Genomic DNA, 23100 nt, shown 5'->3' with positions numbered 1-23100 from the left:
CAGCTACTTTTCCTAACTCTGATAAAGTACCATGCTTTATTGCAGCTTCCCTGCACTTTATTTGCACTGAAACTCTATAAACAGCAATGTTGTTTTTCCTTAAAAGATTTTAAGTCAAGAGAAAATGTTGAATTTTTTAATCTCGGCTTATCTTATCTTTTATACCGCTGTATCAGCAAAACTTAGTGGGATTAGCAATATTGTTTATGAAACTTGAAAAATAAAACTCTGTAATCCTAATCCTAATTGCTGATCATACATATATACAGTCTGACCAAGACTTTTGCAAAGCATTAGCCTATAATTACATCTCTCCTGGTTCTATGGATTGTAATAGAAATTCAAGTACATATTTTGTACGTTTTGGTGGTTTTCATTCCAACAGAATCATAAGTTAAAATGTGTATAAAAGATTATTCCCATAAATATTCCATGCATTTCTATTTGGATCTGCTGGTGAAGCATTTCCTCGTGCAGAATAAGTTTCTTTTTCACATAGATTTGACCAGTGTGGTGTGAACTTCTCACTCCCAGCTCTAGGTATTTTTCAGGCCTGTGGTAGAGACTGTTATTACCTGTAACGGCAAAATTGTCTTTTTAAAATATCTGAAGCTCAAATAAGATGCTGAGATGATGAGTTAAATGTCTATTTACCCTGCAATATGTCAGTGTGCCAAAAACATGAGAATCCAGAGTAATGCAGTTTTATTCTCTATACATAATAATTGTTAATATCCATAAGTGAAATTTTGGTCTCATCTTACCAGAGCAGCCCTTTCTGCAGGATGTGTGTCCCTGTATGCCCTAAAATAAACTTTACTTTATTGTTGACCTAGATATTAGGACTACATTAATCCTCTGCCCTGTCAGCAATATTCGCTCATGTGAAGCGGAATGAAAACACACATTTGCTTCATAAAATCTATGGAAGCCTGTTTCTGCCACTCTGTAAAAAAAAAATAATAATTTATCTCATTATAATGCGATACTATCTCAAAATAGTATAAAATAATTATAGTATGTCATTATTTTGAGATAGTAAACTAACTTTGAGTTACTTTATATACTTTATTATAATGAAATAGCATCTCATTATAATGAGATAGTATCTCATTATAGTAGTAATTTTATAACTCAAAATATTAATATAATATTTTTTAGTCAAAAAAAATGAGATAGTATCTCATTATAATGAGATAATTTTCTTTTTTTTCACAGTGGCAGAAACCGGCCTCCATAAAAAGCTGCACTATTTATTAAAGTTTGTTATTTTTTTGTTTTTTAAGAGCCTGAATACAGAGAAAAACATCAGAAATAAAACTTTCCAGATTACTTCGTGTATTTTAAACCTCCAGTGAATTTTCTGGTGGCAGTAATAAACTCAGAGCTACAGCAGCTCGTGCTTCTATTCTCACATTTGAGTTGCCATGGTTTCACTTTACGCGCGCGTGCACCCGAGCGCGCTCGCGCTGGTTATTGTGTTTTTTTCTATTAGCAGGAGAGCAGCGGGGCCTTGGCTGGATAACGGAGCGGGCGGCCAGCTGGATAACGGCCAATAAAAAACCATGGCGGACGAACAGGAAATAATGTGCAAACTGGAGAATATCTTGGAAATACGGTAAAGCTCGGATGGAGCTTCTGAATGTTTTCCAGCTGCTGTTTCTAGACGTTAAGTTAGCTGCTGTTAGCTAGCTTTAGCCCCTCCCCCTGGCTTCGCTTTGTTTCCATCCTCAGCAGCAGAAGCTGCTCTGCTCTCAATCACTGCCTTTAGCTGCTTTTAGCTGCTTTAACCATCATTATCCCGCTGCTAAAGCTAATTATGCAACAAACTAACAAACACAGAATGCTGGCGTCATTTAAAGCGCTTTCTGGGTGGTGAACGACAATCCCAGATGTGTCAACAAATGCAGATGTTTCTACTAAGCTGCATTAGCTTAGCTTAGCTTAGCCGTTTGTGAAGCTAAGCAGTCCAAAATTAGGAGCAATATTTCTGCTGATTTAGCGAGAAAAATAAAGTCATTTTTTCACTCTTTCATTTATTTATAATAATCTTACTTTGTTAAATAAATGGTTTTGGAGCTAAATATTTAGTTCATAAATTAAATATTTAGTTTAAAAAAAAATAATAAGCTCAAAATAAAATATTTAACTAACTAAATATTTAGCTAGCTCCAAGCTATTTAAATATAAATAGCTAAGTAAGCTAAATATTTAGTTGGCTAAATATTTAAATGGCTAATTAAACTAAATATTTTCCTATCTAAATAATTAAATGCATAAAAAAATAGCATTTTTAAATTTGCAAACTAAATATTTATTTAACAAAGTAAGATTTTTATAAATAAATTAATGACAAAAAAACCCTCCTTATTTTTATCTTAAAACACGCTAAATAACGATAAATATTTCTACTAATTTTTGATAGCTTAAAGGGGAACACCGTTTTTTTTTCCATTGGCTCCTTGATTTTCCGTTATTCCATCATGTTCTACTCTCCCATCTGAGTTTTGTGTCATTTGGAGCCGTTCTGAAGATATTCCGTTCCGTTATATTATATTATATAACGCAGTTATAGACATCCCAGACATCCGCAGTTATATTTTTTTTATATTTATATCTTTTTAAAACAAAGCGGAGTGTGTATGACATCATCCGCGCGGCGGACTGGAGTTGTTAGAGGCAGCCCGGGCCACAGGCGGCTACGCTCTGCCCCTTCTATTCATTCTAGCTCATCTGAATCGTTCATCTGGAGAGCGAGATCATCTGTGGTAGCAGCACTAGACATCTTCCAGGCATGTGAGGAAAACTAGCAGCAGTTCAGCAGACAGGATGAATGAATGGTAGCCGGCGCATGCTGATGACGTCACACACACGCCGCTTTGTTTTTAAAAATTATAAAAAATTCATAATTGATTATATTATAAATAAAAATATAATGGCGGATGTCTGGGGGACAGTGATTGGCCTCCATGTTCTGAATGCTGGCGTACCATAAAGAATAAATGATGAACAGTTTATTTTGTGCCTTCAAGTCGTTGCCCATAGGAAGACGTTACTTGTGAAATCTCCTAATTTCTCGTAAAATCAAGGGCCCAATGTAAAAAAAAAAACTGTTTTCCCCTTTAGCTTTACAAACGGCGTCCCATAGCTTAGTAGGGAGGGATGGCTGCTTATTTATTAGCAGTGTGTTCTTTGGGAACAGGTTTGTGTAGTTTTTACAGCCCTTACAATAATATATGAACTGATTTGATGGATCATGAATCTATGGGATTTTTTTTTTTCTCTCCCACTAAATTGTTTCCAGTGTGAAAGGACACTTACATTTTATCCTGACAGCTTTTAAAACAATCGAAATAAAATGAAAGTCTTTGCAATTGGCTTGCAGAAACAAGACTCTCCAGATGCAGAAGATCAAGTCTCGTTTAAAGATGGAGTTTGAGGCTCTGGAGTCTGAGGAGAAGCATTTAAAAGAATACAAACAAGAAATGGATCTCCTTCTGCAAGAGAAAATGGCCCATGTTGAAGAGCTGCGCCTCATCCATGCAGATATTAATGTGGTGAGTTCATCAAATGTCCTAAATGCACTTTGCACAACTAAGAATATATGCAGGTATTTTTCAATTAAACTTGGACAGACAAAAACGTATTAATTGTTTTTAAATAATCATTCGATGTCAGTCAAAAGACTCTTATCTGGCTTTTACTATATCATTTATAAAAATTTTTCCTCGGTCTGAACTAAACTGTTTCTAAATTTCGTGAGCTGAAATGTCTGTATTAACATTGAGCTGTGATTTTAGATGGAAAGCACCATAAAGCAGTCTGAGAACGACCTGAATAAACTGCTTGAAACAACTCGCCGTCTCCATGATGAGTACAAGCCTCTAAAGGAGCACGTCGATGCACTCAGGATGACTCTAGGTCTGCACAGACTCCCAAACTTGAACGAAGAGGAGGAGAAGCTCTCTCTGGAGTAAGTATCTGAACGCGCTGAACACAACACTGCAGAAATGCCACCTGCTCTGCTCACATTTACAAAATAAAGAATAACCGGTTAAATATTAGCAAACCTTTCCATATTTATTCACATTATGACTGCAAACCTTATTCTGTTTTCTGATAAACATAAATAAGAGCATGTTTGTAATTATGTGAAGTGATCCATCATTTAAAAAAATACAAATATAAAAAAAATAAGGTGTACCGTTGTAAATAACACCCATCCACTAATTAGCAGAACAACCTTTTACCTCAGAAACAGACATTTTTAATTATAAGCTGTTACTTTAAACAGAATTTAACACTGAAATAAAATAATGTTTTAATCAATCTGTTATACATTTAATTTTTAAATAAAAAAATATAAAAAAATAGACATTTTTTCCATTTTAAAGTCTAAAGTCTTTTTTCAAGTAGAGAACAACAATCGTTCAGTTTGGTTTATAGATAATTTCCTGATTCCCATATTTTCTCAAACACCTGAACTGATGGTTTGTTATTTTCTTTCTTTTTTCTGTCTTAATGTTGGCAGTGGGCTTTAGGCTGCCCTGCAAGGCTTTAAACCTGGGTTTAACCGGAGACTAAGCCATTCTCAAGCATATATCAAGGAGCTCATTTTGAGCCTGGATCCAGATTTATTGTTGATTCTGTTCATGGTGGAGAATCCTGCTTCACAGCAGCAGGTTGAGCCAAACATCCTCTAAATGTGCAGGGTCATCTTTGAGCACGCCATTTCACTTTTCTTTCACCAGTTCACCGCAGTTCTTCCAGCAGTCCACACTTTCTCTGCTCTCTTTTTCTCATGGTCTTCTCCTTCTTTCCCATCGCCCGGCTTGCCACAGGTTTGCCTGCTGTGTCTAAAAGTAGCAGCAGCAGCAACCCAGACTGACAGCTCATTGGCTCATTTGGATCACGTGCAGCCTGGAGCCGGACGCTCCCCAGGGCTTTACCGTATTAACAGGAGAAGAGGCGCAAGGGAAGTTAGACACTGTCGTCAGACAACATGCAGTAATTTATAAATGTTTTGAATCAGGTTGGGTCCGGATCCGCACCGCGGTCCGCTAATCCGTGACCTCTGGTCTAAAGATGGCCTTTAGATGACAGCGGCTCAATTGGAGCAGGGATTATAACAAAATAAAAAAAAAATATAAACATTTTGCATTTAAGATAAAAAAAAAATTTTTAGTCTGCTCTCTAATCCAGAACTCCTCAAGATGAAAAGTTTACGTTTTTCCTGGTTTCATTTCATGAAAAGTCTTCTGTAAGGAATCTTTGGCTATCCAATTATTAATTAACTAATTGAAAAAAATAATTGACAGTTTAATCAAAATAATCATTAGTTGCAGCCCTAGTTTATTTATATAGCACCAATTCACGACACACGTTTACAGTTTCATGTAGTTTCATGTATTCCTTCAGAAAGTTTTTATCAAGTCTTTTATCCACTTTAACATGTACATAAACTTTGCTGACATCCTGTTCTTAATCTAAAGGGTTCATTTTAGTACTGAAACGATCAGATTAATTGATTAATGAAATAATCATCAGCTAATATAGTAATGTATTATTCACTAATGTTGCTTTATGTCCTGTTCGGATGCTGGGATCTTGTTAAAGGTCGAATTCTGACAACCAAAGACAGAATGTAGCCGAAAGCTTTGAGCTGGATAAAATAAAATATTTTAAATATGAAACAAAACGTTTGAATGAGTTTATCAGTGCAAGTTTAAGCATTCTATTGTTTTTGAAGGTCATTTAACCGTATTGTGGTATATATAGTGTATGCTATTATAGCCCAAATATGTCATGATATTAGATTATCTTTATATTGTCCAACCCTACAATAAACAGACTAATTTAGAAAAACATCCTGTTAAAGGATTTTATTTGTAGCCAGAAGGATTAAAGATAAAGCAGCAGCCAGTGGGAATCGCTCTTTAGTTATTCCAAAATCATGAAAAACAATGTGATAGCTACGGGGATGGCTGTGAATGATTACACCGTTTTCCTTTTTGTTTTTTATATTTGAAAACCTTCACAACCTTCCTACAAGCAGCTGTAGACTCTATTTGTGCTGCTCAGATAAAGCAGCTCTTTGTGTTTAATTTGAAGAGGTCAAGTGTTGCTATAATGTTCCCTTTATGTGTGTCTTCTAAGGCTTTAATCAATTTCAGGGCTAAATTTAAAACTATCATAGTTTAATATCTATTTTCAGGAGAGGATTTCCCGGTTAAACATGAATTCCTGTTACCCTGATTTCTTTTCTGACTTTTAGGAATGTCTGAAATTTTCTGATTACGGAGGCTGACTGTAAGGAGATGAGACGGTCTGCTCAGGCGCTGTTTATTATCTGAGAACTGGGCCAGAACTGAACCGCACCGAGCCCTACTGATGAACCAGTACAATACAGCCTTTGAAAAATCTATTCTAGACCTGTTTTCAGGTTCACATATCCACTATGGGTTTATATCGCACACTAGAACCATCTCAGTTGATGACATCACCACTAATGTGTTTCGTTTGGATAAATGTGGCCCGTCAAACTGACGGCCAGTGGGAGTTCCAGTAGGATCAGAAATCTGGGAGTCCCAGTGTTAAAATATTTCATAACTTTTTCCTTGACCCGTCTGCTGTGGCCTAATGCTGCTTAGTAAACTACTTAATGTTCATTGACCAAACTACAGCCCTCACAGAGCAGCCGCAGTTTTACAAAACAAAAACGAACCATTTATATCTTCCCAACACCTTAACGTACACAGCATTTTAACTCCAGCAGAAAGAAATCTTTAAATAACTCAAACATTTGTGGTTGTGATGTAAAAAAAAACCTAAAAAAAAGTTCAATGGAATGGAAGACGTTGGCAAGTTTTTATCTTCTGTTGTTTTAATGTTTAAAATAACAACTTTATTCTGGTAAAATCCTTTATATTTATATATATATATATATATAAGGAGAGACTTCCAGCTGAAACACAGTAGGTGAATGGTAATCCTTTACAGGGTTTATTTTAGCATCAAGGCACGTTGAATATTGGCAGCGATGGATGGCATTTTGATGTGCATCACAGCTGAGCCCATTACTCCAAGCTTGCAGCTATTAACGTTGTCATGGTATTTCTCAGACTAGGACATGTAATCTCGCTTATTACAAGCCTCATCTAGAGTTTCCAGAACAGAATAGTTTTTGGGGCAAATGCGGCGTCGCTAAATAAAGTCCGAACGCTAAAAGCGGCTTTGCTATGTTAGTTTTGGTCAGTGGAGAAGAAGTAGTTTTAAAGGAAAAGTTCAGTCAGCAGGAATAATCAATGGATCATTATTTATACATTTGTAGTGATTTAATGAATTTAGTGTCAATCAATAAAAAAATTAAAATAATTATTTTCATCGCGATCACTGAATCTGGGAGCGGCCATTTTTCCCCCAAATATAGTAGCCCCTCCCTCCTGCCATCTTCCAGCAGTGACGTCACGGAGCGGTAAGCCTAGCGCCATTCTCCCCGCTTTACAAGTTAAATCAATGGGAACTAGTACCGTATTTTCACGACCATAAGGCGCACTGTACTAAAAGGCGTAGTCTCAGTTATGTGTGCCATTACTGTATTTAACACACACGTTTTATATGCAGGTACGTATCCTCTACTACGTTTAAATACCTCTACTGCATATTTAAAATAGAGCGGGAGCAAAACTGAGTATGATTGTGCTTTATTCAAGTATTTATTACAAAGTATTAATCAAACCCATCAAAGTCATCATCCTCTGTTTCTGAATTAAACAGCTGCGCTAAATCAGACATGCCAATTTCCCCTTCTTCGCTGTCAGAGTCACTTTCCATGCCATGCGGCTTCTCGGAAATGATGCCGGCTTTGCAAAAGCTTGAACAACAGAGCCAGCAGACACGTTAGTCCAAGCATCAACAATCCATCCGCAAACTGTGGCGTAACTTGCCCGGCGCTGCCTTCCAATTTTCGTGAAACTGTGGTCTCTGTCTGTCATCCATCGCTCCCACGCCGCTAGCAGCCTTACTTTGAACGGCCGGTTCACACCGATGCTGAGCGGTTGAATAACAGCGAGCACAGCGTTCATTTTGTTTCACCATGTTTTTCACATCAGCTGTGAGATTAGCACGCATGGAGTCACAGATTAACAGCGATGGTGATGCGTGGAAAAAAACCACCTGGTCTCCTTACTTACACCTCCCTCAGCCACTCTTTCATCATCTCCTCATCCATCCAGCCCTTTTCATTTGCCTTAATAACGACTCCAGCTGGAAAAGTCTCTTTAGGCAAAGTCTTTCTCTTAAAAATCACCATAGGTTCTGTCCATTTGCGTGCCAGCCAATCCACGCCCACACTTCCCCCTTTAACGTTCTCATGGCGGTCTCAACAACATCCGCAGTAACAACACACATAGGGCGCACCGCACATTTTGAGGGGGAAAGAAAAGACGTTTATATGTGCCTTATAGTCGCGAAAATACAGTAGACACATCTGCAATCAACAACAATTATTTATTTACTGAATAATGATCCTTTGGTTATTCCTCGCTGACCGGACTTTTACTTTAAGATACCAGAGAAATAATCAAAGTTTTCTCCTGTTTCTCTCAGTAAAATATCTCATTATCATTAAAACGACCAATTCCTCCAGCGATGCCACCTAATGAAATGATTATTGAACATTATTTTATCTGACACAGCAGAGCAAGAAGGTTGTTTTTTTTTCTTCAGGTTATTTCAGGTTTTTAACCTCATTTAAAGGCATCCAGCCTGCGGTTGGCTGGACGCGTTAACTAACATTTTCTGGGAATTTCTTCCTTTTCGTTTTATTGCTGTGAAACAAACGGCACTCCCAGGGTGATTAAAAAATCGACGTTGATGTTTTAGAGCAGAGCACCAAACAATAATTAAACCCTGGGTGTGTATGAAAAGTTGTGACTCCGTCTCTTTTTGCTTTCCGCAAACAGCTTTCAAGTCGCCTGACTCGACCAGTCCGGTGGCTTTTTAATTTTAATACTGTAACCCGGGAGGAATTCGGTTGATGTGGTGTCGGCCAGACTGATGAGATGCCACCAGAGTTACAGATCATGGCGGCTGTGTTACTGTATCGTAGTACAGTTGCTTCACAGACTGTCTTGCGAGATCACGGACGCCACAAGTTTCAGCAGGAAGATATTCCTAATGAATGTTTTTGCGCCTGGAGTTGTCAGAGGAGCTGAGATGATGGATCGCTGTTGGTTAGAGGAAGTAGGAGCTCCTTTTTTGGAGAGGATTTTTTTGGTGGATAACATCTTGAGAACACGTTGCTCAAATGTCAAGGGCAAAGAAGCCGATTGGTAGTTTCCCCCGCCCTTTGATCAACGCGGGTCTTATTTTTTTTGCAGCCGTGCTTTTCACACTAACGCCTAGAGGCCATGGAGAATATCTGGATTCTTTAGGAACAGAAGTTTGATGCTTTGTGTAACTGCTGCTCCAAAAAAACTCACTTTCATTTAGTGATTAATGATAATATTCCTGTGTTAAAGTTTATTTTCTAAGCTTTAGATTAATTCCTTTGCTTTTCAAAATAAGTATAGAAGTCTAAAGTTTTATTCTCCTGGAAACATTTCTTTCTGTAATTTAGATGAACCTTTAAAACTTTAAACATGAGACCAAATATTTTTTAATTTCCGATCAGCTGGACTGTGGGCTTGTTTTCCAGATATGCACATCAGCTGAAGCTGTTTTTTCATCCTAAACGTGTCCAGCTGTAGAAAGTGCCAGAATGATGGTGACGAATGAAACCATTTCAGGCTTCACAAAAATCTGTGTCATCCAGAAAATTGGAGGTACATCAGGGTGGTCTGACAAGCAGGCTTCCAGCCGGCTGACATCCATCAACAGCAGATGATTGTTCAATTTTCCACCGCAAATCATAGTTAATGGAGCAGGAATATAGAAGTTAAACTTCTCCAAAGTTATTTTTCCTTTTGGACGGGGGACCTTCCAGTATCCCGTCTACACCCAGACGTTGGCTGTTGTTTAATATGGGTCGTCCATGTTTTGCTCTAACAGGAATTAGCTGAACTATCAGTGGCTGCGTACCATGGAGTTTATTTATAGCGGGTGTGTTAATTTGCACCAAAGGCCACGTTCTTTATTCAGCCTCAAAAAGATTTCTCTCCTCCATCATATTAACCAAAAGGCTGTTTTATGTGTAACGATTGTATTAAAAAGGCAAATTGACCGTCCTGGGGAGTCAGGACCTTTGAGTTTAGGAGGGGGGGGGATAATGGCTGTGATGTAGAGCCGCTCTGCGTGCTGACAGCATTGTTGCTCGCCTCTCTACTCTGGCCCTGTGTTGCCAGAAGGCTCCAATGATGAGTTCATTGCTGGCCAGCTGGTTGTTGTCTCTCCTTCCCGTCCGGATGACACCCCCCCACCCCCCCAACCCTCGACGCTCAGCCGGCCGTAAAAGACACTACGAAAGCAGCAGCTTATGTTCTCCTCTGGTTCTTATGTGCAACTCGTCATCACAGCAGAGTGTCAGATTTATAGAGAAGGAAGGAGACGTTAAAACAATCATTTCTACATTTTTTTATTATTATTAGTAAAACTGTGACAAGATGTTTTAAAGGAAAATAAATCTGATCACATCCCCAACAGTTTGCTGGGTGTATTCAAGCATCATAGCTACACTGCAAAAAGTAGTAAAGAAATCTCAAAATAAGTTTATTTACAGTTAATTTGGGTGGATAAATAAGATGATCTGCAAATAGAATTGGTATGTTTAGCCTTAAAATAAGATAATCAGATATTAAGCACTTGAAATAAGAGGCCGCTGTTGTTTTTTTTCTTATTTTAAATGTAAATTGTCTCATTCCATTGGCAAAGTATTTCACTTACCTCCTAAATTCAAGGAAAAATGCGCCTAATTTAAGAAAAATGTCTAGATTTTTGCAGTGTAAGATGTTTTTGCGACGGTGACCTGAAGGAAAGGTAACGCAGTCCAGAATCTGCGTATCAGAAACCCACTGAACGCCTGCGGCTGCTGAAAAGGCCAACATGCTTGGCACAGAGGTCAGCCATGTTCACAGGAAATGTAACACATCAAATTTACTCTGTGAATGCTCAAAGATCTCACTCTACCCCGCTCCTATTTTGAGAGAAACCAGAGAGGGTAATGAAAGGGGATATCACGTTTTTTTGTCTTTGAAAAAGGGCCAGTCATGCATAAAGTCCAAGGCCACATTTCTTTCCCAGCCCTCCCCTGCCCACACACACACACACACACACACACACACACACACACACACACACACACACACACACACACACACACACACACACACACACACACTTGTATGCTTACAAACAGTCTTTTAATTACTTGAAGCATTTGATCAGACTTGCATTAAAGAAAATTGTGTCACAACTGTAATTTTGCTGGGTTTAGAAAAGTGGCTGTGGACAGTTCAGTGTCAGCTGCTGTGTGAGTTATGAGGTCTAAATGCGATCTGTTTACCAGCTTTATTTCCTTTTTCTTCCCATCCTGCTTTGAACAGTTACTTTGAGAAGCAGAAGGCAGAGTGGCAGAAGGAGCCACATGAGCCCGCCATCCCAGAGTCACTAGCTGCGGCGGCGGCGGCGGCACAGCAGCTTCAGGTGTCCAGGAAGCAAGACGCCCGGCAGACGGCCACCTTCAGGCAGCAGCCGCCACCCATGAAGGTATTTCCATTCAAAACGGATGCAAAGGAGATTAAGGAAGTCTGTGGATCGCCACTTTCTAGTGGCGCACAAACCACACCGGGCTCATCGTCTCTTCCGTTCCTCATTTAGCTGCTTTGGGTGAAGGCAGAGGGCAGCGTCAATGAAGCTGAATCTCAGTCTTCGTCTTTTATTTAACGGTTTTCCTGATGAATAAAGAAGCAGCTGCTATTTAAATATTCAAAAGATAGAACCATACGCAGCCCTACCAAGGTGTATCGGAGCCAGGCTGGAGTTGATCTTTTAAAAATATGAGAATAAAGTGAAAATAATGTAACATTAGGAGAATAAAGTAATGAAAATACAAGAATAAAGTTGTAAAATTATGAGAATGAAGTCATCAAACAACAACCTGCTGACGGCCGATCAGCTCCACCATCAGTCTGCTTAGTCTCAGACGTTCTGATGATAAATTTATGCTAAAAGACTTAATATTTCCTTATTTGTGAAACAAAGTATTACTTCACAAGATCCTCAACATTCCTCATTTTAAGGAAGACGGGGATTCTTGGAAGAGTTGTCATAAAATTAAAATTTTTTCTCATAATGTTACAACTTTATTCTTGTAATATCACAACGTTATTCTCATAATGTTATAAATTTATTCTGATACAGCTCCGACTTTATTCTCTTAATATTATTAATTTATATATATATATATATATATATATATATATATATATATATATATATATATATATATAAAAACAACAAAAATTAGGGCCAAGCTAGAGATTTTTTTAAATTTTGAGAATAAAGTCGTAACATTACGAGAATAAAGTCATCATATAACAACCCGTTTCAGAAACAAAGCTTGGAGCTCCGCCCAGCAGATGATGGCCGACCAGCTCCACCAATCAGCAACCAGAGTCCACTTTGACATCCTGCCCAGTTTGATGCTGCTGCTAAAAGATTTCCTGATTTGTCAAACCGATGCTAAAGTAGAACTTGACATGATGCTCCACATTCCTCATTTTAGGGAAGAAAGAGATTCTTGGAAGAGTTGTCATGAAATACAACTTTATTCTTGTGATTTTATTACTTTATTAATTTTAGGACTTTTTTCTCAATATGGAAGAAAAACAACATCTCTAGCATGGCCCTAATACTCGTTCACAAAGCCCAGATGCAAATCTATCAACAGATTTTTTTATTTTATTGATAAAGAGATTAGCAGAAAATAAAATCTCTTTGGATTTCTTACTTCAGCAGAAGCTGCAGCAGCTCTGCAGCTCAATCTGGTTACATCTTCATAAAGGCCCAAAAATTACTAAGAAACAAAAGATTTCTGCAGACTTGATCCGTGCAAGATTCTACTTTAGTGTTAATACTTTCTGTTGGAAAGATGCTTAGAAGGTCTTTCTTTTTTTTTCTCCATCCATCCATCCATCCATCCATCCATCCATCCATCCATCCATCCATCCATCCATCCATCCATCCATCCATCCATCCATCCATCCATCCATCCATCCATCCATCCATCCAGGCTAACATTTGATCGTTCTCGCTCTCCGTAGTTCCCCAGTGGAGCGAGCACAGGGCGGCTGTTACGCGCCTTTAGCTAGCATGCGCGTTTCCGGTCGCTTGCGCGGTGAATCGTGCCGCCTGCGCTTTTTGGAGATGCAGGGGAAACCTTATGTGATGGGGAAACGCAGCTCGACGTAACACCGGTATTTCCATTTGGAAAACGCTGTTTTGCTGCTGGAGTCCTCCTCACTCTCCATCTCTCTGTGTGTGCTGTACGTTAAAACCCATATCAGCCAATCTCCATCCTCCCCTCGCTCATGACAAGGCGCGCATGAAAAAAAGGTTGGTTGTGCGACCTGAGTAATGTGCAGTAACGTGGTGTCAGCAATGGTAACTGCGTTCTAGTTACAGTCAAAGTAATCAGTTAGATTATTCCTTACTAGAAAAGGTAACGCTGTTACTCCCATCACGGGACACGAGAACACATACCGTAAGTAAACATGGTGAGAAATGGCCCTGGTATTTCCTCAGCTTAGCTAATGTAGCACTGTTGGTACCAAACTCTATATAGCATGTTAGATAGTTGTAGCTAACGCTATCTACTGAACAAAGAGCAGCTTATGTGCAGTTATTAGTAAACCTGCTTCAGATTAGCTCAATATAACAAACATTATATTGAATTTGGGTCAAATGCTACAATTTTTGCAAAGTTTTTAAACTCTTATTCTGCTACGTTTAGCTCTATTACCTCATCAGTTAAAGTTTCTCAGATTCCTGCGAAAACTGGGCAGACACTTTTTGTTTTTTTTATTAATACCTTTTTCGAGTGGATTTTTCCAGGCAAACTTTCAGCCTGATGGTGCGTGGTGTAGCTGTACTGGGGTAAAGGGGGGCGATCAGCCTCTAACGACCACCTCCCCATCAGGAATCTTAAGGTCGGGAGAAAATCAAACATGTTTGAAACTCAGTCGGCCGCCGTAAGGTCTTTATCCAAATACGTCGTCACCTTTTGTTTTTAGGGCTTTCAGCACAAAATGGCACAAATTTTACCTTTGACGAGTCGAACTTATAGTAAACTCAGCTGCCAAACTCCTACAAAGTTCTGTCAGCTGTGACTTACACCCGCGATAGACAACGCTACAATGGTAAAGGTTTTTTTTTCTGATCATCGGCCAACAGCAGATTTCGGTACCTTGATACAAAGATTTTTTTTTTTGCCTTTATCCATCCCACATCTTATTTCTGACACCTTGTAAGATAAATTATTAATGTTGAGAACAAACAGCAAAAACCAGTAAGGCAGGACTATAAGAACATAAATTACGCCACTTTGTTGTCACAGGTGTGATGTTGAGTTCAGCCATCTGGTGGGAATAATTAACAGCCTTCATTCTTGCTGAAGTTCAACCAACAAATGACAAACAAGTCTTGCTCTTCTTCTTTCAACACCCATTGATTTTTCTGTGGGTCTAAGTGGGTTTATTCTGTGTCTCAGTGTTGGCCTCTGTCCTCTGCTTGGATCAGATTGTATGGATGATGGATTGGATTCAGTTTATTTATATATTGGCAACTTAACAGGAAGAAACCTTCAGCGGAACCAGGCTCGGTGCGTAAGGCCTTCTGCCATGGCTGACTGGGGTTCAAGGTGACATACAAAAACTGCATAGAAGCATTGATCTATAAATACGTTCTAAAGCCTCTTCCCGTCTGAAAATAGCACGTTAGCGCATGTTCTCCAAGCATGGTCGACCCACTAACAATCAGCATCTGGCTCCCTTCCCACTGGCTAAAAAAGCTAGTCTAACCCCTCACTGGGAGCTTGGTGGCCTCTGTTCCCCTGGTGTCTGGCGACTCCATTACACTGGTTTGGAGTTCATGGTGCCACCAGTGCTACAGAAATCAGGAAAGTAATCTGTCTGACTTCCTCCACCAGAGCTGCTCCATGTTTATCCAACGCTAACAGAGTTGTCTCTGCTTGTTAGATCAGAAACGACTGACGCCGTGTGTTGACGTCCCAATATGGTGCCTTCAATAGTGTCAAGTAATTTAGCGGGTCAACCCAGCTCTGGTGTTCCCACAGCATGCCAATCAGAGCCCAGGAGATTTTAACACGAAACACTTCATTCATTCATTTGGCCCGGGTAGACATACGTCAGTGACCTGTTCCCAGTCACACTAAAGCCCATTGTTCCCGAGTTTCAACTGTTTTTTCGGCCAGTGGGAAAGCGGTATATGTTAGAAAAGGTAACGGTAAACTCTACTCTGTCTAGGAAGGAAACTGTTAGACAAGCTTTGGACCAGTTTTCATGTCAAAGGGATGAAAGAGAGCAGGTCCAGGGAGTCTCAGTAAAAGTGGAGCTCATATCTATGTCTAGGAGAGAAACGGGACTAAACACTGAAAAGCATTTATACTCAAAGGTGTTAATGGCTAGCCTCGTGAGACCATCCTGATCTCGCGAGCTTTCAAGGTTTCACTCCCTAATCAGTCTGGAGACTCTCCGTTGAAGAAAATTTGGAGCCGTTCACCAAACGAACGTCCAAGCAGCGTTGGCTTTGAGGCGGGTTGAGGTGTGACGCAACGAGAAGCACGACAGTTCAGTCTAAAGAACATGGCGGCTTCAGCCAATGAAACTAGCGTTAGCGTGGCTATCGAGCAAGTTTTATCGGAATTACAGAGTATTTCTTCACTGAAAGAAGAGCAAAACACTGCTCTGGAGGCTTTTCTCAGAGGAAAAGATGTTTTTGCTCTTCTCCCGACTGGTTTCAGCAAGAGTTTGATCTATCAATTGGCTCCTCTTCGTCGTCGCTCTGTTAGTACGTCATATGCTTCGTTGATCTGATTGGTTTATTTGGCCCGTCTGTCACCAACATAGGCCAATCAGCTAACCAGTATTTTCGCCCCTTCCCAAAATTACTTCAACGGAAGGTTTCCAGATGGATATGCGGAGCAAATCCATCTGGCAGAGTCAGGTTAGTTGATGGCAGCAGCACAGCTGATATTTCTCTCCAGGATGGAGTCACGTTAGAGAGAACTTTAGAGATTGAACTAACAGATTCTGCAGAGTGGGAGAATAGAGATAGAATGAAGCAGAATGATGAAAAAGGGGTCCCTATGTCCTCCAGCAGTCTAAGCCTATTGCAGCAGAACTATAGAGATAGCTCAGGATAACCTGAAAAGATGCAGGAATGTTCTCTTTAGTGGTAAAACATTTATTTAGCTGTATTTGGTTACTGTTTTACCTAAAAGCTGTTTTTGTTTCTTTTCATAGTTTTTAGAGGTCTTCATTCCTTCTCATGACTCGCTGTCATGCTGTTTTTAAATGTGTCCCTGCTCCACTACACTTTAATCCACTGATTTCATTTCCTTCTCAGGCTCGATTAGGAGCTGAAGATGACTGTCAGGTGTAGGAGGCAGAGAGATAAATAAAATATGTTGGACAAGGAGGTGCATTAGTGAAGACCAATGAAGTATTCCATCCAAACATGAATTAAAACACTGTTTATTGTGTTTTTACCGTACGAAGCCACTGAAAGGCAGAGTTGACCAGATTTAGGGCCCTGCAGACATGGTTCCCCACCTACAGAAAACTGAAGTATGGCTGTAATGTCAACATGGCTGAAACATCAATACTAATATTGTTAGGAGAAGGATATTAAAGCACTTTTTGATAATTAAAGAAACAGCTGAAGTATTAGCCTTACTGTGAACACAGGGCTGCTTGGCTCAGAGTTCCTGGTTTTCTGCTGCTTATCTTCAGATATTTTATTAATCGATTGCATCCTGTTAATGTATAAAGACTGATCACATTACTAATTTACATTTAATAAGGTGAGAATGGTTTTAGTGGTGTAGTGCTCTGTAGAAGTATTCAGTTCAAGGTTTAAACCCGATCTCTCTCACTACAAATATTTATATTATGCCCCCTGTAAAAAAAAAAAAAATGCTTTTCTATAAAGTTGTGGCACCTTTATTTGTTATTTATGTCTTTTGCTATTTGTTTTTGGCGCATTTGTTGGTAACGTTAAGTAATGTCTGTATTTATAATGATGGGACTGAGTGATCAGAGGTATATTTTGCTCCTGTGCAATAACTAAACTAGGAAAAAAGGAACCCAGCCATACCTGTCAGGTTGTTGACATCCTCCACCTACCCTAGTCAAGCTCCAGGAATCATTATATTTTAAAACTTGTGGACAAGAAATCTAAAATAAACACTTATCAAACATTTGCAAACTACAACGTTCCATTTGGAGATCAATGTTTTGTTTATATCTAGTCTCCTAATACACTAATAAGGGACTTTTACGGGAGGAGGGCGGGAAAGATTAATATGGTAAATTTGGATGTTTGTATGTAATGTATGTAAATCCCTTTATTGTCCCACAATGGTGAAATTCCCTCTGCATTTAACCCCTCCCCTTGGGGAACAGTGGACTGCCATTGTGAGGCGCCCAGGGAGCTGTGTGGGGCTAAGGGTCTTGCTCAGGGACCCAGAGTGGAGGCTGTGGGGATCAAACCGGGTACTTGTAACCTTCTCAGAGCACAGAGCACTGCTCCAACCACTAGGCCAACACTCCCTTCACATTTACCCCTTCGCACATGTGCAAGTACTGAAAGTCCATGCCCACCTGCTGTGTGGGTCCCACTCTGTCAGAGGGGCCCACATCACTCCGGTCAGTATAAATAATGGTGAGACCCGACAGCCGGCTCCCAAATAGCTAATTTTCTTGAGCCATTTAGGAACCAGTGAGGGCTTAAAGGACTACGTCTATGTTAATAGAATCTGGGGTCACAGTACGTAAACAATGTTCTGTTTCTTATAGGCTTTGCCCTTTATGGCTCTTGCTAGTAGGTAAAGCCGGGCATACACTGCACAATATTTTTTTTGCCCTTTTCAAGCTGATTCTCCAGTCGTGTGAGAATTCCTTGGATTGCGCTGACTCCCACCCGGATAGTGCCTCCTGCCACGTATAGTATGAACGGCGTAACGAGGGGCGGTCAGCCTCTTACAACCACCTCCCCATCAGGAATCGTAAGGTCAGGAGAAAATCAAACATTTTCAGAATTCGGTCAGTCCTCCTGAGGTGTCGGTGGGTAAATCCTGCTGTTGAAGCAGAGCTACGAGCAGATTTACCAGAACCTCGAGCACTGAGCATGTGCAAACAAGGGAGTTCTTCTTCCAGAGTGCAACCGGCGCCATCTCTCAGCGCTGAGTCTGACGTGGTTTTTAGACGTACAGTGTGAGCAGGTAGATCGCATCAGAATGTCGGGTCGCACAGTGTTGAGAACATTCATCGTAACCCGTGAACTTTTAAACCCTGCAGTTTTGTCGTACAGCTTGAGTTGTAGCTGCGTTCAATGATTGAAAATGGCATCAGTATCGGCCAATACTACACAGCCAGGTATCTGGTATCGGCCAATACTACACAGCCAGGTATCTGGTATTGGCCAATACTACACAGCCAGCTATCTGGTATCGGTATCGGCCAATACTACACAGCCAGCTATCTGGTATCGGTATCGGCCAATACTACACAGCCAGGTATCTGGTATCGGCCAATACTACACAGCCAGCTATCTGGTATCGGTATCGGCCAATACTACACAGCCAGCTATCTGGTATCGGTATCGGCCAATACTACACAGCCAGCTATCTGGTATCGGTATCGGCCAATACTACACAGCCAGGTATCGGGTATCGGCCAATACTACACAGCCAGGTATCGGGTATCGGTATCGGCCAATACTACACAGCCAGATATCGGTATCGGCCAATACTACACAGCCAGGTATCGGGTATCGGTATCGGCCAATACTACACAGCCAGCTATCTGGTATCGGCCAATACTACACAGCCAGGTATCGGTATCGGCCAATACTACAGAGCCAAGTATCGGTATCGGCCAATACTACAGAGCCAAGTATCGGTATCGGCCAATACTACAGAGCAAGGTATCGGTATCGGCAATACTACAGAGCAAGGTATCGGTATCGGCCAATACTACACAGCCAGGTATCTGGTATCGGTATCGGCCAATACTACACAGCCAGGTATCTGGTATCGGTATCGGCCAATACTACACAGCCAGCTATCTGGTATCGGCCAATAATACACAGCCAGGTATCGGTATCGGCCAATACTACACAGCCAGCTATCTGGTATCGGTATCGGCCAATACTACACAGCCAGCTATCTGGTATCGGCCAATACTACACAGCCAGGTATCGGGTATCGGCCAATACTACACAGCCAGGTATCGGGTATCGGTATCGGCCAATACTACACAGCCAGATATCGGTATCGGCCAATACTACACAGCCAGGTATCGGGTATCGGTATCGGCCAATACTACACAGCCAGCTATCTGGTATCGGCCAATACTACACAGCCAGGTATCGGTATCGGCCGATACTACAGAGCCAAGTATCGGTATCGGCCAATACTACAGAGCAAGGTATCGGTATCGGCCAATACTACACAGCCAGCTATCTGGTATCGGCCAATAATACACAGCCAGGTATCGGTATCGGCCAATACTACAGAGCCAGGTATGGGTATCAGCCAATACTACACAGCCAGGTATCGGTATCGGCCAATACTACACAGCCAGGTATCGGTATCGGCCAATACTACACAGCCAGGTATCGGTATCGGCCAATACTACACAGCCAGCTATCTGGTATCGGCCAATACTACACAGCCAGGTATCTGGTATCGGCCAATACTACACAGCCAGGTATCGGTATCGGCCAATACTACACAGCCAGGTATCGTATTGGCCAATACTACACAGCCAGGTATCGGTATCGGCCAATACTACAGAGCAAGGTATCGGTATCGGCCAATACTACACAGCCAGCTATCTGGTATCGGCCAATAATACACAGCCAGGTATCGGTATCGGCCAATACTACAGAGCCAGGTATGGGTATCGGCCAATACTACACAGCCAGGTATCGGTATCGGCCAATACTACACAGCCAGGTATCGGTATCGGCCAATACTACACAGCCAGGTATCGGTATCGGCCAATACTACACAGCCAGCTATCTGGTATCGGCCAATACTACACAGCCAGGTATCGGTATCGGCCAATACTACAGAGCCAGGTATCGGTATCGGCCAATACTACACAGCCAGGTATCGGTATCGGCCAATACTACAGAGCCAAGTATCGGTATCGGCCAATACTACAGAGCCAAGTATCGGTATCGGCCAATACTACACAGCCAGGTATCGGTATCGGGGCCAAAAAATGGCATGTCGCAAAACTGTTCTTAAGTACACATTTTTCTTAGCCCATTTTTAGTAGCATTAACACAACATTATTAGACATTAACAATTAAAAAGTTATGGAGGACATTTTAATCCAGGTATAATTCAGACTGTTTATTCCACCCAGGCTTTCTTTGGTTCTATGCCAAGAGCTTCTGGTTCTGTGGTTAGAAAGACTTTCTCTGATTCTTTGAAGCAGGAGTTAATGAACTATTGATCCAGTCACCAATTAACGTGGAGACGTCATCACAGCTAGGCATGGGGGGGGGGGGGCTTTGGTGCTCAGGTGTTTTAGCATCGACACCGTTCTTAAATGAAAGGCTAATTTAGTTTAGCAGTAAAGCTGCTGTATTTTCTGTTCTGCTGCCTTTATAAAACGCTCTGAAAGGCATAAATCTGTCAGCAGGAAGGGAGACAAATGGCCTCTAATCATCCAGTTACTCAGAGTTGGAGGAATCCTTAATCGCTGTCTATTTGATGACTAGCTTTTACACAAGCAATCCTGTTACTAAATAAGGGACTTTTAAATGTGATTGTATTTATTTAGAGGTATCCGAGTGACGTGGGGTAATACAAATGCACACCACACTTTTTAGACCTGTTGAGTTAAGAAACAAAAGCAATCTGTCGTTTTCCTTCCAACTCTGTGTTTTCTAACAGATAAAACCTTTAAAAGTCACTGATATTTCTGCAGCTTCTAATAAGCCCAGAATAAAGCGTTAAACTTCTTCTCTCCAGGCGTGCCTGTCCTGCCACCAGCAGATTCACCGCAACGCTCCCATATGTCCGCTCTGCAAGGCCAAGAGCCGCTCCCGCAACCCAAAGAAGCCCAAGAGGAAGCCCGATGAGTAGATCTTCTCACACCTTCAGCTTCTCTGGAGGGTTCAAAGTACTCCCATCCACTGATCATGGATCATCCAGGTTTATTTCTCCACATGACTGAAATAAAAAGCTCTGAGCTTCCAGGCGGCTTCAGCAAACTCTCTGTTTTAGTCAATTGTTTTATCAGATAATTCTGGATATAGTGATAAGTTGTGTGTCTGTCCTCCTTTCTGATCCGGTAACTATATAAATATAACTGTATGACTTCCATTGTATATTAGTAGCCTCTGAATAGTTTCCAAAGTGAACTTGTCCAAATAATGTTGTTTGCCTTTTATTATCTTGTTCTAATGGTTTTTGCAGTGCATGCTGGGACTGTCTTGTATTTGTGCCAATAAAAAGTAAAAGTACATTGTTTTAATCTCAAAGCTAAAAACAGCTACACAGTTGTTTTATGTTTAAAGGGATGAAAATGAGAGGAAAAAAGCTGTTAACGTGTTTAACTTTAATACAGTGAACAAAAAATAAATTTGATGTTTTCTACTTTGTCTGTTTTTTCTTCCAGCCTGAACAAAACATCTTTGTTTTTGTCACATTTAACCACAAATGAAGGTCAATGTGTTTCTTGTGACGGTAGAGCATAAATTTATAATAGAGATAACAATTCATTTTATATAAGCATTGTTTTAGTTCCAGCTGAGATTATTTGTTAACGGAAAAATCCGGTCAGCAAAGAATAATCATTATTTATACCGAAAACTAATACATTAGTGGTGATTCAATGAATTTAGCATTAATCAGTAAAATAATTTTCATCACGATCACTGAGTCTGGGAGCGGCCATCTTTGCCCAAATATAGTAGCCCCTCCTTCCTGCCATCTTCCAGCAGTGACGTCACGGTGCGGTAAGCCTAGCGCCATTCTCCCCGCTTTCCAAGCTAAATCAATGGGAACTACTAGACACATCTGCAATCAACAACAATTATTGAAGATTTCCAGAGGACTTCACCATTGAAATTCACCAGAGCTATAGTGAAACTGACAATGCCCACGTGCATGGCAGCTGGATGCTGGAATACATCGGGGAAAAGTGAAAAACAAAGAGTTATTCCACCTTTCTGATTCCTGATCCTCCACGGACGGGTTGGTCGTTGGATCGCCAACTTGAAGAGGGAGGATTTGCCATCGAACTTCTGGCCAGAGAAAAAACCCGTAATATGTAGCCAACATTTGGAAGAAGAATGTTTTCCAGATGACTTGGATAATAGCGCGTTGTGACAAACACCAGATACAGCACTGGGACTTGATCAACAGCTGATACCACACCGTGACGTCACTAACCAGTAGGTGGCAGTAGTGTTCTTTGACAAACATGGATGCCTCCAGTAAAGCACATTCACATGAAAATTACTCTGAATTAGGGTAATTAAAAATCCTTCAATAATTTTTTTAAATTAACGTCTTAATTGGCTTTACAATTCATTAAAAGTGATTATAGTGGCATTTAAAATGCTTTATTTTTATATATATTTTTTTTATATTTATAACAATAATTTCAGCAGATATATCGCAATATATTTGTGTGGAACTGCTTCCAGTTGATCGTAAAGCTGAATATTTGGATAAGAAGCTGGAGGCGGAGAAAAAGCTAAGGAAAAATAAAGGATTTTGCAGTGGATTATATATATAATGAGAGTCATGGGTAATTTATGACTAAAATTATTTCTAAGAGCATTAAATTAGAGTTCCTCATTCCTGTATAAACCCTCTTAATTAAAAACATTTATTGAGCA

The 23100-nt window shown here is 40.4% G+C and overlaps 1 protein-coding gene across 1 annotated transcript; it reads left to right on the top strand.

The window, feature by feature from the left end:
* The first annotated feature begins 1458 nt into the window (after positions 1–1458).
* On the top strand, positions 1459–21850 carry zc4h2 (zinc finger, C4H2 domain containing). Its single transcript, XM_038296021.1, has 5 exons — positions 1459–1618; positions 3386–3557; positions 3801–3973; positions 11541–11703; positions 21224–21850. Exons 1-5 carry the CDS (start codon positions 1566–1568, stop codon positions 21335–21337), a joined length of 675 nt encoding a protein of 224 aa, XP_038151949.1. The 5' UTR covers positions 1459–1565; the 3' UTR covers positions 21338–21850.
* Positions 21851–23100: the final 1250 nt, after the last annotated feature.

The sequence above is a fragment of the Cyprinodon tularosa genome, unplaced genomic scaffold (genome assembly GCF_016077235.1).
Source record: "Cyprinodon tularosa strain WSP-4 unplaced genomic scaffold, ASM1607723v1 ctg365, whole genome shotgun sequence".
Taxonomy (NCBI): Eukaryota; Metazoa; Chordata; class Actinopteri; order Cyprinodontiformes; family Cyprinodontidae; genus Cyprinodon; species Cyprinodon tularosa.
This window is presented reverse-complemented; position numbering and strand designations above follow the sequence as displayed.

Coding starts and splice junctions, on each gene's coding strand:
- zc4h2 (XM_038296021.1), top strand. CDS start 1,566: ATGGCGGACGAACAGGAAATAATGTGCAAACTGGAGAATATCTTGGAA. Junction 1,619..3,385: donor GAGAATATCTTGGAAATACG/GTAAAGCTCGGA, acceptor ATTGGCTTGCAG/AAACAAGACTCTCCAGATGC. Junction 11,704..21,223: donor AGCAGCCGCCACCCATGAAG/GTATTTCCATTC, acceptor TCTTCTCTCCAG/GCGTGCCTGTCCTGCCACCA.